At 40.2% G+C, this 12,318-nt stretch overlaps 1 protein-coding gene across 4 annotated transcripts in view; it reads right to left on the bottom strand.

The window, feature by feature from the left end:
- Window positions 1-3,989, bottom strand: part of LOC138025224 (fibronectin-like) — a 24,148-nt gene extending 20,159 nt beyond the window's left edge. For 2 of the 4 annotated variants that reach the window (XM_068872436.1, XM_068872434.1), the window contains exons 1-3: window positions 3,424-3,565; window positions 2,576-2,667; window positions 1,564-1,638 (exon numbers count right to left, since the gene is read on the bottom strand). In XM_068872436.1, coding sequence (XP_068728537.1) covers window positions 1,564-1,638; window positions 2,576-2,660 — 160 coding nt within the window. In that variant the 5' untranslated portion in view covers window positions 2,661-2,667; window positions 3,424-3,565. Of the gene's footprint in view, window positions 1-1,353; window positions 1,459-1,563; window positions 1,639-2,575; window positions 2,668-3,423; window positions 3,566-3,901 lie in introns of those variants that run through there. The other 2 variants (XM_068872435.1, XM_068872437.1) reach the window with 2 other exon arrangements.
- Window positions 3,990-12,318: the final 8,329 nt, after the last annotated feature.

Raw genomic sequence — 12,318 nt, forward strand, 5'->3', positions numbered from 1 at the left:
AAGATGCACTAGACCTTTTTGCAGATAATGCGGCCGTTTTGATCTCTATTGTTTCAAATAGCTATTACGGGATGCCCAGGGGGAAAATTCATTTTAATTTGCCCCCTGAGCCATCCCATAATTTCTTTCGAAACAATAGAAATCAAAATGGCCGCCGTATCTGCAAAAAGGTCTACTGTTGTCGAAGTCCATTATTCGTCACTTTTAAATTCCCATTTTCACCTTAGACGCAACGTGCGCCCGGCAAAAACTCGAAAATCCCATGAAGCCTTTCAGAATCTTCTTCATCAAAAGCTATCAGTCGATAAATCTTTTAGGTCCTTATTTGAATGCGTTCTCTATTTATCGTTTCATAATTTGATCGTAGTATGTTATGTCTATATTTGTTTAAAATATTTCATTTTGAATTCGAATATGGCATCGAACAATATGACAAATTGCGAAGGCGAAGTTTTCTCGCCGCTCCACAAATTAAAAAGTCTGCAACCTCTGCCACTCTTTACAAGAGCATTTTACTTCTGCGGCTCAGGTATCCTAACAAATCGAAACTGACAAAGTAAAAGTAAGTTTAAATAAAGTAAGCCATGCATTTCAGGACTGAAATAATGTCACCCAGCTCGTTCGTTTCAGAATTGTTCTATTCCTTTTGCTGAATAGCCGAACCGTAAAAATTCCGCTTTGGTGATTCTCCAATGTCTAAATCAGTCGACTCCATAAAGATAAAAGGTATTTTTAGCGGTTTCACTTGTTAAAATCATCCGGTAAACCACACGACGACCAGGCTAACGGCGATCGATGTTTCTTGTTTTCAACAGCACAAACTGGCTCCACAAAAATAGTTGGCCAATCGAAATACGCCATTCAAGATTCAAAACATTAATAAACAATCGCATTTCGTCTAGGGTGAAAATGGGCCTTTTAAGATTCCAGATATTCATTTTTCGCCGCTTGTGTTGTTTATCGAATTGACTTTCTATTCTTGAACTCCATATGAATATATTTTGTTTAAAGATCCAATAAAACACACTTCGCGTTACATCGGCTGCGCCGCCATTGCTTGTACTGTATCCACCGGGTAAAATCTACGGATTTCTATTCCTCCTTGAAACCTCTTAAAGATATGCGCGAAAGACTCTACGTACAAAGACAATACTTAGTAGGGGAGTGACAGGAAAGACCCCATTGCGCAACTTTTCTCGATTTCCGACACAGTATCACTCATTTCTTTCGTTTAAATTAAAACCCGCTCTTCAAATATTCATTTCTTTCATTCTTGTGATCGCTATGCCATTAGTATCTGGTGTTGTCACGGGCGTAGTTTACATAACCATACTATAACTAATACTAACTCACTGTGTATTTGTCTTCAGACCTCGTGCTATCTGATCAAGAAAGGACTGAGATATCCTTTCCGGGAAAATTCTGTTTCACCGTTAGTTAAAATTTGTTTGGTTGTCATTTTGTTCGTCTTTGCAAAAATTCATTAAACATTGCACTCGAAATCACGTGATTATCTATACGAAATTCATGGTTTAAGTTATTTTCAATATTTTGTATACTCACCCACTTTTCCCATCTTATGGTTTCCCTGGCGTTGGTCTACGTGCTTATACACGGAGTGATTTCCCTTGTTGTGCACTAAAATGTTAATGTATATGAGATTTTATGTGAGTCATGAACCACGTTCTCAAACAAATCTCCTTGAAAAAGTGACTAAAACAACAGAACAGAACAACAACGTTCGAGAATCCCAACTGGCCGGAGGCAAACCAGTTGGCTATTAACAAGTGTATCCATAGTTGCACCAGAGATTAGCACGAGCAAATTTAATTAGTGGACAGGACGGGTCTTGAACATCGATATCTTCGGACCTCAGGGCAAGATTCGTAACCACCGCCTCCACGTGCACAAGGCGACTCACCCGTAAACAACAATAAAAGCAAGGTGACACACGCTAACACCAACCCGGTGTGGCCAACACATCACGCATGCGCACAACAATTTCACGCGGTCACCCGGTCAACCTTCTCATATGAACGAACCGAGATTTTACCAAAGAAAATAGGCATTAGCCGAGATCTCAGGAAAGCGGGCCAGCCCGTCAAACCGGGCTGGCTCGCCTCATACAAACAGGCCCTAAGTGCAAAGTCTTTATGATGGTAATTAGTTCTACTCTACATACGAATAAAAACTAATTTTTACAAGAAAAATTTCGGCCTTAGACTCACTTTGAAGAGGACGCAGACTTAAACTCGGAAATAGCGTGTTTTATTTGTTGTCTATGATCAACAAATGAGGGCTAAAGTCGGTCATTAAATTAAATCTGATTCCTCTTGTACGATGCACACAAGAGTAGGCAACATTTGCGAACGCAATAAAATATCTTTATTCACGTGATCACCGGACATTTTTTTTGCAAACAAAACAAAAAATAATTATGGGATGACGAGTTCGGAACACCAACTGGACATCACGTAGCACCTTCTTTTCCGCCAAAAGGTTCTAATGCGTCTGGATATGTTACTGCTGCTTATGTTTATCGCACAAGTTGGAACCATGGTTTAACCCGCCGTACCTTTTGTTCTTGCTCGAGCAACTAAACAGGAGTGAAAGAGCACCAAAAACGTCTTGATCCAAAAGGGGATGACTGATACTTTCATAGCTTACCTAAAGAAGGGTGTTTAAGCTAAAGGTGGTCTTGTTAACCAAGGGTATATAGCCGAGATCAACTGCTTATCAAATTATGGAGACTGCAAATCAACGTCAAGTAGAACACAACAAATCAAATGTTGGTTTCTTGATGACAGGGGCTGAGACCGCACTACCCGTAGAGAAATCTCTCATACAAGTGCGGAGGGCCAACACATGGCCTAGAATTTGAGAATCAATCTCAGGCAACAAGGCTGGATGGTGAGCTCCCTAACCCTGCAGTCTCAAAAAACAGGTTGAACATTCCGCGGTATAATTTCTGACCCAAAAAAAAATGGGGATTCATTTATCCGCGTATGATGAGAAGTTAAAGTCACCGCAAAAAAATTAAGGGTACCGAACTCAGTGGCTAAGCAAACAAGGTTATAAGAATGGACTTGCTTTGATTTTCAGTTACTTGAAGAATAACATTTGGCATTCGACCTTTTGTAACGTAACGGAACATTCAAACTTCTGTAATGTAGACGGTGTTTCCCAATTTTTCGATTTTCTTTCTCCCTTTAACAGAGCGAGTTGTCAAGTCGGGAAGATCAACACGTAGGATCCTTCGCACTTCTTAGCCGAGCATAAAACACGTTTTGGTTTTGTATAATTTTATAACAATATGCTCATAATTTGACAAGACAAATAACTTGCGTAGCGTAAACCTGATAAGATCATTCATCGTATTTTAAAAGTAATCACAACAATTAATTGCTAACATGGATCACTTACCAAAGTGAAGCGCTGCAATTATGGAAATATATAACTAAACGACAGATTAATTCCTGCAGAATTAGACAATATCAAAAGTGCTATATAGCGACCTCAAGGCTTGGAAAACAAATAATTGAGTGTCTGCCGAGGGTGCGTAAGACAAAGAAACAAGCTTAAAGCCAGTTGTTTGGGCAAAACTAGTACCCGTTTAAATTTTACCGAAAAATAAAATCACCTGGTGGTCATTTCAATTGTTAATACTGTTGACTACTACGTAAGATGAAAGGATCGTTAATTACAATTGGAAAATGAAAAATGAACATGGCACAAAAGAAAATACACACACAACTAAGTAATCGAACTTACAAGAATTTAGAAAAAAACCTGGTGGGAGAAAACTACCACTACTAGTATTTGTGCAATAACATTAAATATTCCGGTGGTCTAGCCTGTGATAAAACAAATATATTACATTTAACCAACTAAAAGAACTAACGTGTTGGTGACAAAAGGCAGTAAAACAGCAAACATGGACGAAGTTGATTACAATGAGCAATAATATGACATCTGCCCCTCATTGAAATTAGCTGCGGATGAAGCGCAAAAAAGAAATTAAGGACGTTCGCGCTAATTGTTTGTGCGCAACGTAACTGCGCAGGTAACGCGACTGTAATATGTCACGCATTACTTCGAGCATTAGTGAAGTTGAGGTTTGAAAACCTTTGCAGAAACCGTCGACGATAAGTCTTGCACACCGTTGGATAAGAGAAGATCGTGATCAGTCAAAATTGATTAAAAATATTTAGGAAAGTCAAGTAGACTACTGCATGACTGATGTTCGCGTTGTTTTTATCAGTCGTGCACTAGTCTACTTGACTTTCATAAATATTGTTCAAGCATTAGTTAAAATAACATGGCGACAAAAACGAGGGGAAAAAAATTCCAGGCCGGCAAAAGAATGGCACATTTATTTCCGAATCATCATGAAACGTTGAAGAGAAGTGAGCGGGAGGATGGAAAAGCTCTGGAAAAGGTAGCTGCTGATCGAGTAGTGGCTGAAAGTTTGGAAAACTCGAGGACGAACCGTTGCGTAAATTTAAAGGGGCTGTTTCTTTTTTTAATGTTTTTATTACCCTACGAACTTAAGTTCAAAACGAATGTATGTTTTTGAAGTTCTTTTCCTTTACTTTCGTGAAAATAGAGCAGTATTTTCGTCCTCGTCGGTTTGAATAGTGCGGACCTGCGTGGAAAAAACCAGCGATTAAATTTCACAAAAACCACACTCCAGAAGACGAGCATGACGGCAATGGAGAAATATTATACAAAACACTAACCAAATGAAGATGATGACTGCTTAAAACTTCGTTGCTGTGCTCGAGAAAGCTTTGTTTTGGGCTAAAAACCTTTCATCCCTTCAACGATCGATCCTCTCCTGGGTTCCCGTCCTTCCCCGACAGGTCACGCAAAAACGTGACAAACGAAGTTTTCCAAGAGCTTCGTAAAATCACATCGATTTTACTCCCTTGGATCATCGGTGACCCCTATTTTTTTAATCATGAATCACTTACTCTACTTACTATCTACAAAATAAGATAAAATGAAAAAAATCTCACCGTAAGAAGTTGTCTTTTTTTTTAATTATTTTTCCTCGTGCCATCGAATTGCGGTAGTGGTTGCAACCGATAGAGGTTACGAAAACGCTCGTCCAGGATGAACTCTACTGTTTACGACATCCCTAGCGGCATGAAATTATCTTAAAATCCCACCCCTAAAAACTTATGCACGGAAACTTTCACTCTAACAGTTTATTTTTAGGATTTTCGATGGATGAGCAGATGAGGCTACCTTTCGTTATTATGACAGATTTATCGAAATTAAGGCATTTTTCCACTGCCATTTTCTCCGAAACAAAGTCGGTGACCCCCAATTTTTTTTTTATATTTGGAGTAAGTACTTTATGACCTAACTCTAGGCAAGAAATTAAGAAAATCTCACCGTAGGAAGATTTTGGCGCGAACGTCCTTAAATGGTCTCCATAAGTCTTTTCGGTTTATTGACCCAGGGACAGCTGAGCGTATTTTGTATTGGGGGTGGGGGGGGGGGGGGGTGCTAACAACAAGCGCCGGAGACGCTAACCTTTCAGGGAGTTCTGGGGAAATTCTCCGCCCAAAATTTTTGAAATCTTGAAGCTCAGAAATGCTGCTTTCAGCATTGTCGAGGAGATATCAAAAAAAATAAACGTGGATCAATCGTAAAATGACAGACGCTTTACTTCTTATTTTTGTTTTTTGCTTGAAGTCGGGGGGGGGGGGGGGGAAACAGCTACGATGATCTTGCCCATTAGGTTACTAGCACTAAACAGCTGATCCACTGGTTGGCTGTACGCTATGCTCCGAGAAAATACATGGATCGTATACAGCGGCTTCCAGAGGCGCCATAGTATGCTTTCGGCTCGACCTGAGCTGCGTCGTTGCTGTAATTTGAAGAGTAGACCGTTTTCTGCACTGATTTCCTCTCTGTACGTCCAGTAGTCCGCTAATAATGAATGACAATCTTTTCTTGACTCTGGCCACCACTATGCCGCGAATGCCATTAGTAAGCCGGGCTTAGCCGGGCGTGGTGTCCTCTGCGGGGTTGCACTTCCGGTTGCACGTCAAGTTCTGCAACCGTCGCAGAATCGGCGGGAATTTCATCTGTGAGCATGTAAACTGGAATAAAATCTTCTTCCTCATTCTTGTCCGTTGGCCGCGGCGACAGTCTATAAATATTGTTCTTTTCCTTCAGGTACTCGACGTCAGTAACAGCCTTTGCAAACGTGAACTAGACGCAATAGATTTTCTCCACATGCTGATTAAAGGCTTGTGATCTGTTTGTACAATCACTGTGTATCCATAGTGATGAAACCTTCCTAGCGCAAAAATAACACTCAGTAATTTCTCTCTTTATAATGCAGTAACGCTTATCTGTTTCACTGAGGCTTCTTGACGCGTAGACTCCAGGTTTACCATCTTGAAGGATAACTGCACCTAAACCTTTGATGGATGCATCTCATTGAATGATGCTAGCCTTGGACAGATCGATCAAAGTACTTTAACACTGGCACTCTTGTAATTTCGTCCTTGACATCCTCAAACGCTGCATGCTGCTTCCTGTCCCAGACGAAGAAGGTATCCTTCTGGCAGAGCTCTCTTAATGGCGCAGTTAGTTCCGCTAAGGTGGGACAGAAGCGATAAAGGTAGTTTACCAAACCTAGGAAGCATTGCAAATGGTGAAGACTCTTAGGTGGCTTTATCTCTGCAATAGCTTGAGTCTTTTGCCGATGGTATAAGATATGCTCCAAAGAAGCGCAAACTTCATTCCTCAGCACTCTATCAAGGATTGTTCCTTTTGAATTTAAAAAGATCTTTAAGTTAGTGCTGGGAAGATCTTCTTAAATAATTGCAATGACTTAGCTATACGATTCAAGCAACTATCGTTGACAATTTTCATTGTCAGTTAGATGTCTAAACTGTTCAGCTAAGTAATAAGTTCAGACTCATTTCTTTTAAATATATGTTTGTCTACATTTCATGCCCATTTATTTTATGAATATACGGCAACACTGACTGTGTTGCATCGTGCTTAATGGACGACCGAGGGGCTACAACCGAGAACAGACGTTCTATGAAGTAGGGCTTGAGACCTGCTAATAAACAACGAAACAGCTAGAATCAGAAACACAGATAAATTCAAGATCGATTTCAGGGACCAAAATACGAAGCTTGCCTATGCTGGCAAGCAACGAACGCGTTCGTTTGTATACAAACGATTAGAGCGAATGCTAGAAGCCCGCCCGCAACGTTTTGAACTGGCCATATCTCTATTATCAAGGTATCTATGTCCAAGGTGCAAGTAAGAGTGCGAGAATAAAATTTAAGATACGAATGATTGAGTCTGATTACTCGTTTTAGAGTTGGTTTCTGATGTTTGGAGAACGACATCTCGCGCACTTAACTTTCAGTTTGGCCAAATTTGCTTTTGCTCTTCTCTTACGCCTAAGTTGGTTTTCAGGGAACGTCCTGTGCATGTTCTTTGAGTGTTTGAAAATGGAGGAAGACTAGTAGGATCATGTATCTTATGAGGGGTAACCCAGTCCCGTGTCTTTCTATTTTTAGAGTTGTTATCTTTTGAAATGACTTCGTGTTTCGCGTGTGCTGCATGTGACGTAATCAATGACTGACCATAGGTCTCTTAGGATTCGCTATCGTGAAAACCCCTACGAACCTCACGAACGCCCCCCCTCCCCCCTCGGGACCGGGTTCACTCAGGCGGTTAATATGGACGATGGAAGCTCCGGGTAATGGGGTCCTCTTGACTCTACACAATCCAGCAACATACAGGTCACATGGAAATCTATTAGCTACTTAACAAATAGATTGCATGTTTCCGTGCGTCTGTTCAGTAACAGATCACAAATAACATAACATAACATAACATAACATAAGACCTTTATTTACACACGATAGGGTTTAAAGCTTGGGGTGGTGTATGCTAACTACGTCATGATAATATATACATGTAAAATGTTCGATAAGACTAACTAAATTTTTTAAAAATACACATAGTCACTGACTCTGTGTCTCGACGTAGAGACTGCTGTGCCGTCAAAGATAAAATCTTTGAAATAATCCCTGGCAGTTAGCCGTTTCTTTAATTCCTTGAAGCTTACATTGGTTATTTTTTCATTGAAGTTCACCAAATTCCATAATATAGGCCCTCGATAGGCTAATGAGTCTTTCATAAATCTGGTTTTGTGGCGTCAAAATGTGGTAAGAACAAAAAAAGTGGCACACGAGGATCTATTTGTTTTATATAATAAAGAGTTAAACATACAGTTAAGAAGCCTGTTTTACTAAAAGATCTTTCTAACACTGTGGACAGAGGTTACTTTCTTCAATTGACACACTCGAAAATAGTACTTTGCCGTAAACAACTAAAGCAAACTGATTGGTTGCTAGTAACAAAGAATTGTGATTGGTTCAGAGAATCACATCCCTATCAATTCACTTCAATCGAGCGTCACCCGTTTTGAAAGACAAAATCCGACTCCTTCCAGCCCCTCTTCAGTGAAGTTCGTAAATTTTTCTCCGTTCCGGAAGATGGCACCTGTTCAAAAATGAAGTACAGACCCCGGAAGGACAATAAATTACTGAATGATGAGGAATTTGCAATATCCGGATTAATCAAGGTTGAGACAAGTGGAATCAGCCGAGGCCTTGTATTTGTTGAGCTTGAACCAGTGCGCCTCAACTTTGATGTCTTTTGGTATCCTTATTTTGTTTTTGTTTTTGTTGGGACACCTGCAATCTTCTTAGGCTTACACGACGCAAGTGCGTTTCTCCTTTTACCGAGTTTCGGCGCCAAAATGTGAGTAAAATTTTGGGTGTCGTTTTAAGTAATTTTCTTTATGTCAGTTCCTTTGTACTGCCCATCGTTTTTTGTTTTAAGGTTTCATCGTTTTATCCGCCTTTGTACATCATTTTGAATTGTGATGTCATTCCATCGCAGAAAACGGTCAGACTTTCAAGGCATAGTGTTTCGTCAATAAACGGGTTGAGAAAACTGTCTGGTAAGAGATCAAGCGGGGATCCCGTAGCAACGCCATCAGTCTGTTCGTGCAGGGCTCCATTGAACTGATAAAGTTTGACTTAAGTTACGATCCAGAAGAGATCGACAAGATCGGTTCTCATAAGTTTCAGGTTGTATGTCGATAAAAACTGAGATAGAAAACGGTGAAATGATTTTGATGTCGTATCTTTACTTTAATAGTTTCAGTTCAAGTACATTAATACAAAAACTAGGAGCCTCTAAACAGGAGTCTGATCCCCAATTAAAAGAGGTTACCTAAAACATAAAATCTAAATACAAACATAAAAAAAGATGGCTATAGAAATTGATCGGAATGGAACAAGATCGATTTAAGGTCATGCTTAAAAGTATTTATAGAGTCAGATTTCCTTAAATTTAATGGTAAATTATTGCAGAGCTTAACCATACGGTGAAAATATGAAAATTTTAGTACGTTTGTTGGAGCATACTTCATTTTGTAGCAAGGTTCAGTGTTTCTAAGCTTATGGGATACATTGCCAGCAGGCTCTAGATAGTTGGAAAGGTCTATTTCACATAAACCTTGTCTACAATTAAAGAGAAAAATTAGGTCGAAGTACTTTCTCCTTGATACAAGAGATAATAGCTTCAGATCTTTCAACCTTTCCCCGTAAGGCTTGTGCTTCATAATGACTTTGGTCACCCTCCTCTGGACCTCTTCCATGATATCGACCAGGTAAGCTTGATGGGGAGACCAGACTTCACAAGCATACTCCAAGTGGGGTGTCACGAGGTGTATATATAATTTTAGAAAAACATCTGATATGGGACGTCTACCACCGGTTCTTTTAATAATTCCTAGCATCCGGTTAGCAATGTTGACTTTGAGCATGATGTGATCACGCCCAATTAAAGTGATCTAGTTCGCGTCCAAGTTCGTCGGGTACAACCACTTTGCATCGGTTCTGAGAGTTAAGGATGCTTACTTTCAGGTCCAGCTACATTTTGCACTTCCCGATTGAAAGTTCTTTTGGTTTTTAACTTTAAAAACACCAAAAATTTCAGTATGGACTCCACGGCGAAATTTCCTGATATTGGCTTTTCAATATCTCCGCGAAAAATCGCCCAAATTTTTAGCAAAACCTCTCGTTCGAGAGATAATTTATTGCGTTTTGAACACATTTCAGAATAATTGACAGTATTTTGGTTCAGCGGTTCCTTTTTGAGTGTAAATACAGTCATGTTTGTGTATCGTGACCATGAGCCCGTACTCGGCCGGATCTGACAGCGGCTTAGACCATTAAAGAAACATGCTCATATAATTATCACGAAAATTTTGGTTCGAAATTTCTGGCGATGGTGTAACGCAACATCTTGCAACATTGTTGAGCACAACATGTTGCGTACGATGGCCACTCTGTTGCGATATTGTTGGATGATGTTGGATCAAATTTGAAAACGATCAAATTTTTCGTGCAACATTTTGGATGTTGCATGATGTTGTACTCAATTGGCCAGGTTCACGCAACATTGTTGCATTAGGGCATGCGCGCTAGGTTCACTTGTTGCGCGCCAGGGGACTGGGGCGCATAAACATCGACATTTGAAAATGTTGAAAATGTTGCGTGCGTTTGGCCAGCCCGTCCAACACATGTTGCAACATCATGCAACAATGTTGCAAGATGTTGCGTTGAAATGTTGCGAGCGTTTGGCCAGGCCTTAACATTCAATCACTGCCTGTCTTCTTATTGGTTGAGAACATACAGTTAATTCTGAGAATCGGTGCAACCAAGAGAATGTGAGGCAAGAAAGCAAATCAATGAGCCCACCGATGATCATTATTTCAAATTTATTTTTAGAATGCGCATGTGCCACTCAGGCTATTTTGTTTCTGCTGTGCAGTCCTATAACCTCGCGGTCCCTTTTCACACTAACTGACCGATATTGGTGTCGGTCGTCCTTGAAATAACCAGGAAGCACATCTCAGAAGTAAAAAAAAGCCATCAATATATTTTCATCGTCCTGGGGCCAAATACGAGGATTTTCTTTTCTTAGGTCACGTTCTCGTGTTGCCACATACAGCCTGATACAGTAAGTCAATAATCTGCTATCATATGATTGAATACCTCTAAGTTACCGCGCATTCTTTGCATTATTGGCATCAAAGTTAAATATTACTTTGTCAGTTTACCTTGGTTTAAAGGAAATTACTATTGGTTCCATATGACAGTGTTTTCATAGCGTGAACAATAGTCTACTTTGCGTAAATGAACGAAATGATATATGAAAAGAATCATATATTGAACTGCGGATGTGAAATCAAGTGAAGCTATGATCCTCACAGTTATGAAGGCAAATTTCGCAATTGCGTAGAGAAGCCTGAAAAATTCAGGACTTCAACAGGATTTGAACCCGTGACCTCGAGATGCCAGTGCGTGTTTCAGGCTTCTCTTCGCAATTGCTAAACTGTAGTTGCATTCATAACTGCGAGGATCATTGCTTCACTTGAGTTCACCTCTGCAGTTCAATATATGACTCATTTCATGTATCATTTCGTTCACTGACTCATCAGTTCATTACGGGAACATTGGAACCCACAAAATGACCAGCTCCCAACCTCAGTGGCTTCATAGCTCAGTTAGTTACAGCATCAAACGGGCATGGCGAGGTCACGGGTTCAAACCCCGTTGAAGTCCTGAATTTCTCACTCTTCTTTGCGCAGTGGCTAAAATTGCGTTCGTAACTGCGAGGATCATAGCTACACTTATTTATTTTGTATCTCGTCAAGTAGAGTTGCCAATTCGAGGCCGAAGACCGAAGTTGTTTCCTGATACCATGACCTCAATTGTTCTTAATAATCCAGTTACTATGGGTTACTTCGATGGATCCAGTGTAGAAACAAGACATGAGAAATACCTCTAAAAAGTATTAAGTAATTTCCTAAGAGATGTCCTGTTGAAGAACCGGAATCAATGAATAGAAGATTATAAAACTAGAACGCGCACCGGTGGCTCAGTTGGTTGAGCACCGAGTCTTAAAATAACTGAGGAGAAAGTGCTGCCTTCGTAATTACATCCGCAAATGGTTAGATTATAAACCGTAAGCCCGGTCTCACAAATCTCTTCCATGTTCATTAATTCCCTGTGGGACGTTAAAGAACCCACACATTATTCGAGAAGAGTAGGGGATGAAGTTCCCGGTGTTGTGGTTGTCCTCTCTGAGTATATGGGTGGGTGGGAAAAGCAGGTCCACATCAGCTGAATAGCTGCCAAAACTTCAACCTGCTCAAACAAATAAATAACAAACAAACAAGCAAACAAACAACCA

Source organism: Montipora capricornis, chromosome 12, assembly GCF_036669925.1.
Source record: "Montipora capricornis isolate CH-2021 chromosome 12, ASM3666992v2, whole genome shotgun sequence".
NCBI classification, from domain to species: Eukaryota; Metazoa; Cnidaria; class Anthozoa; order Scleractinia; family Acroporidae; genus Montipora; species Montipora capricornis.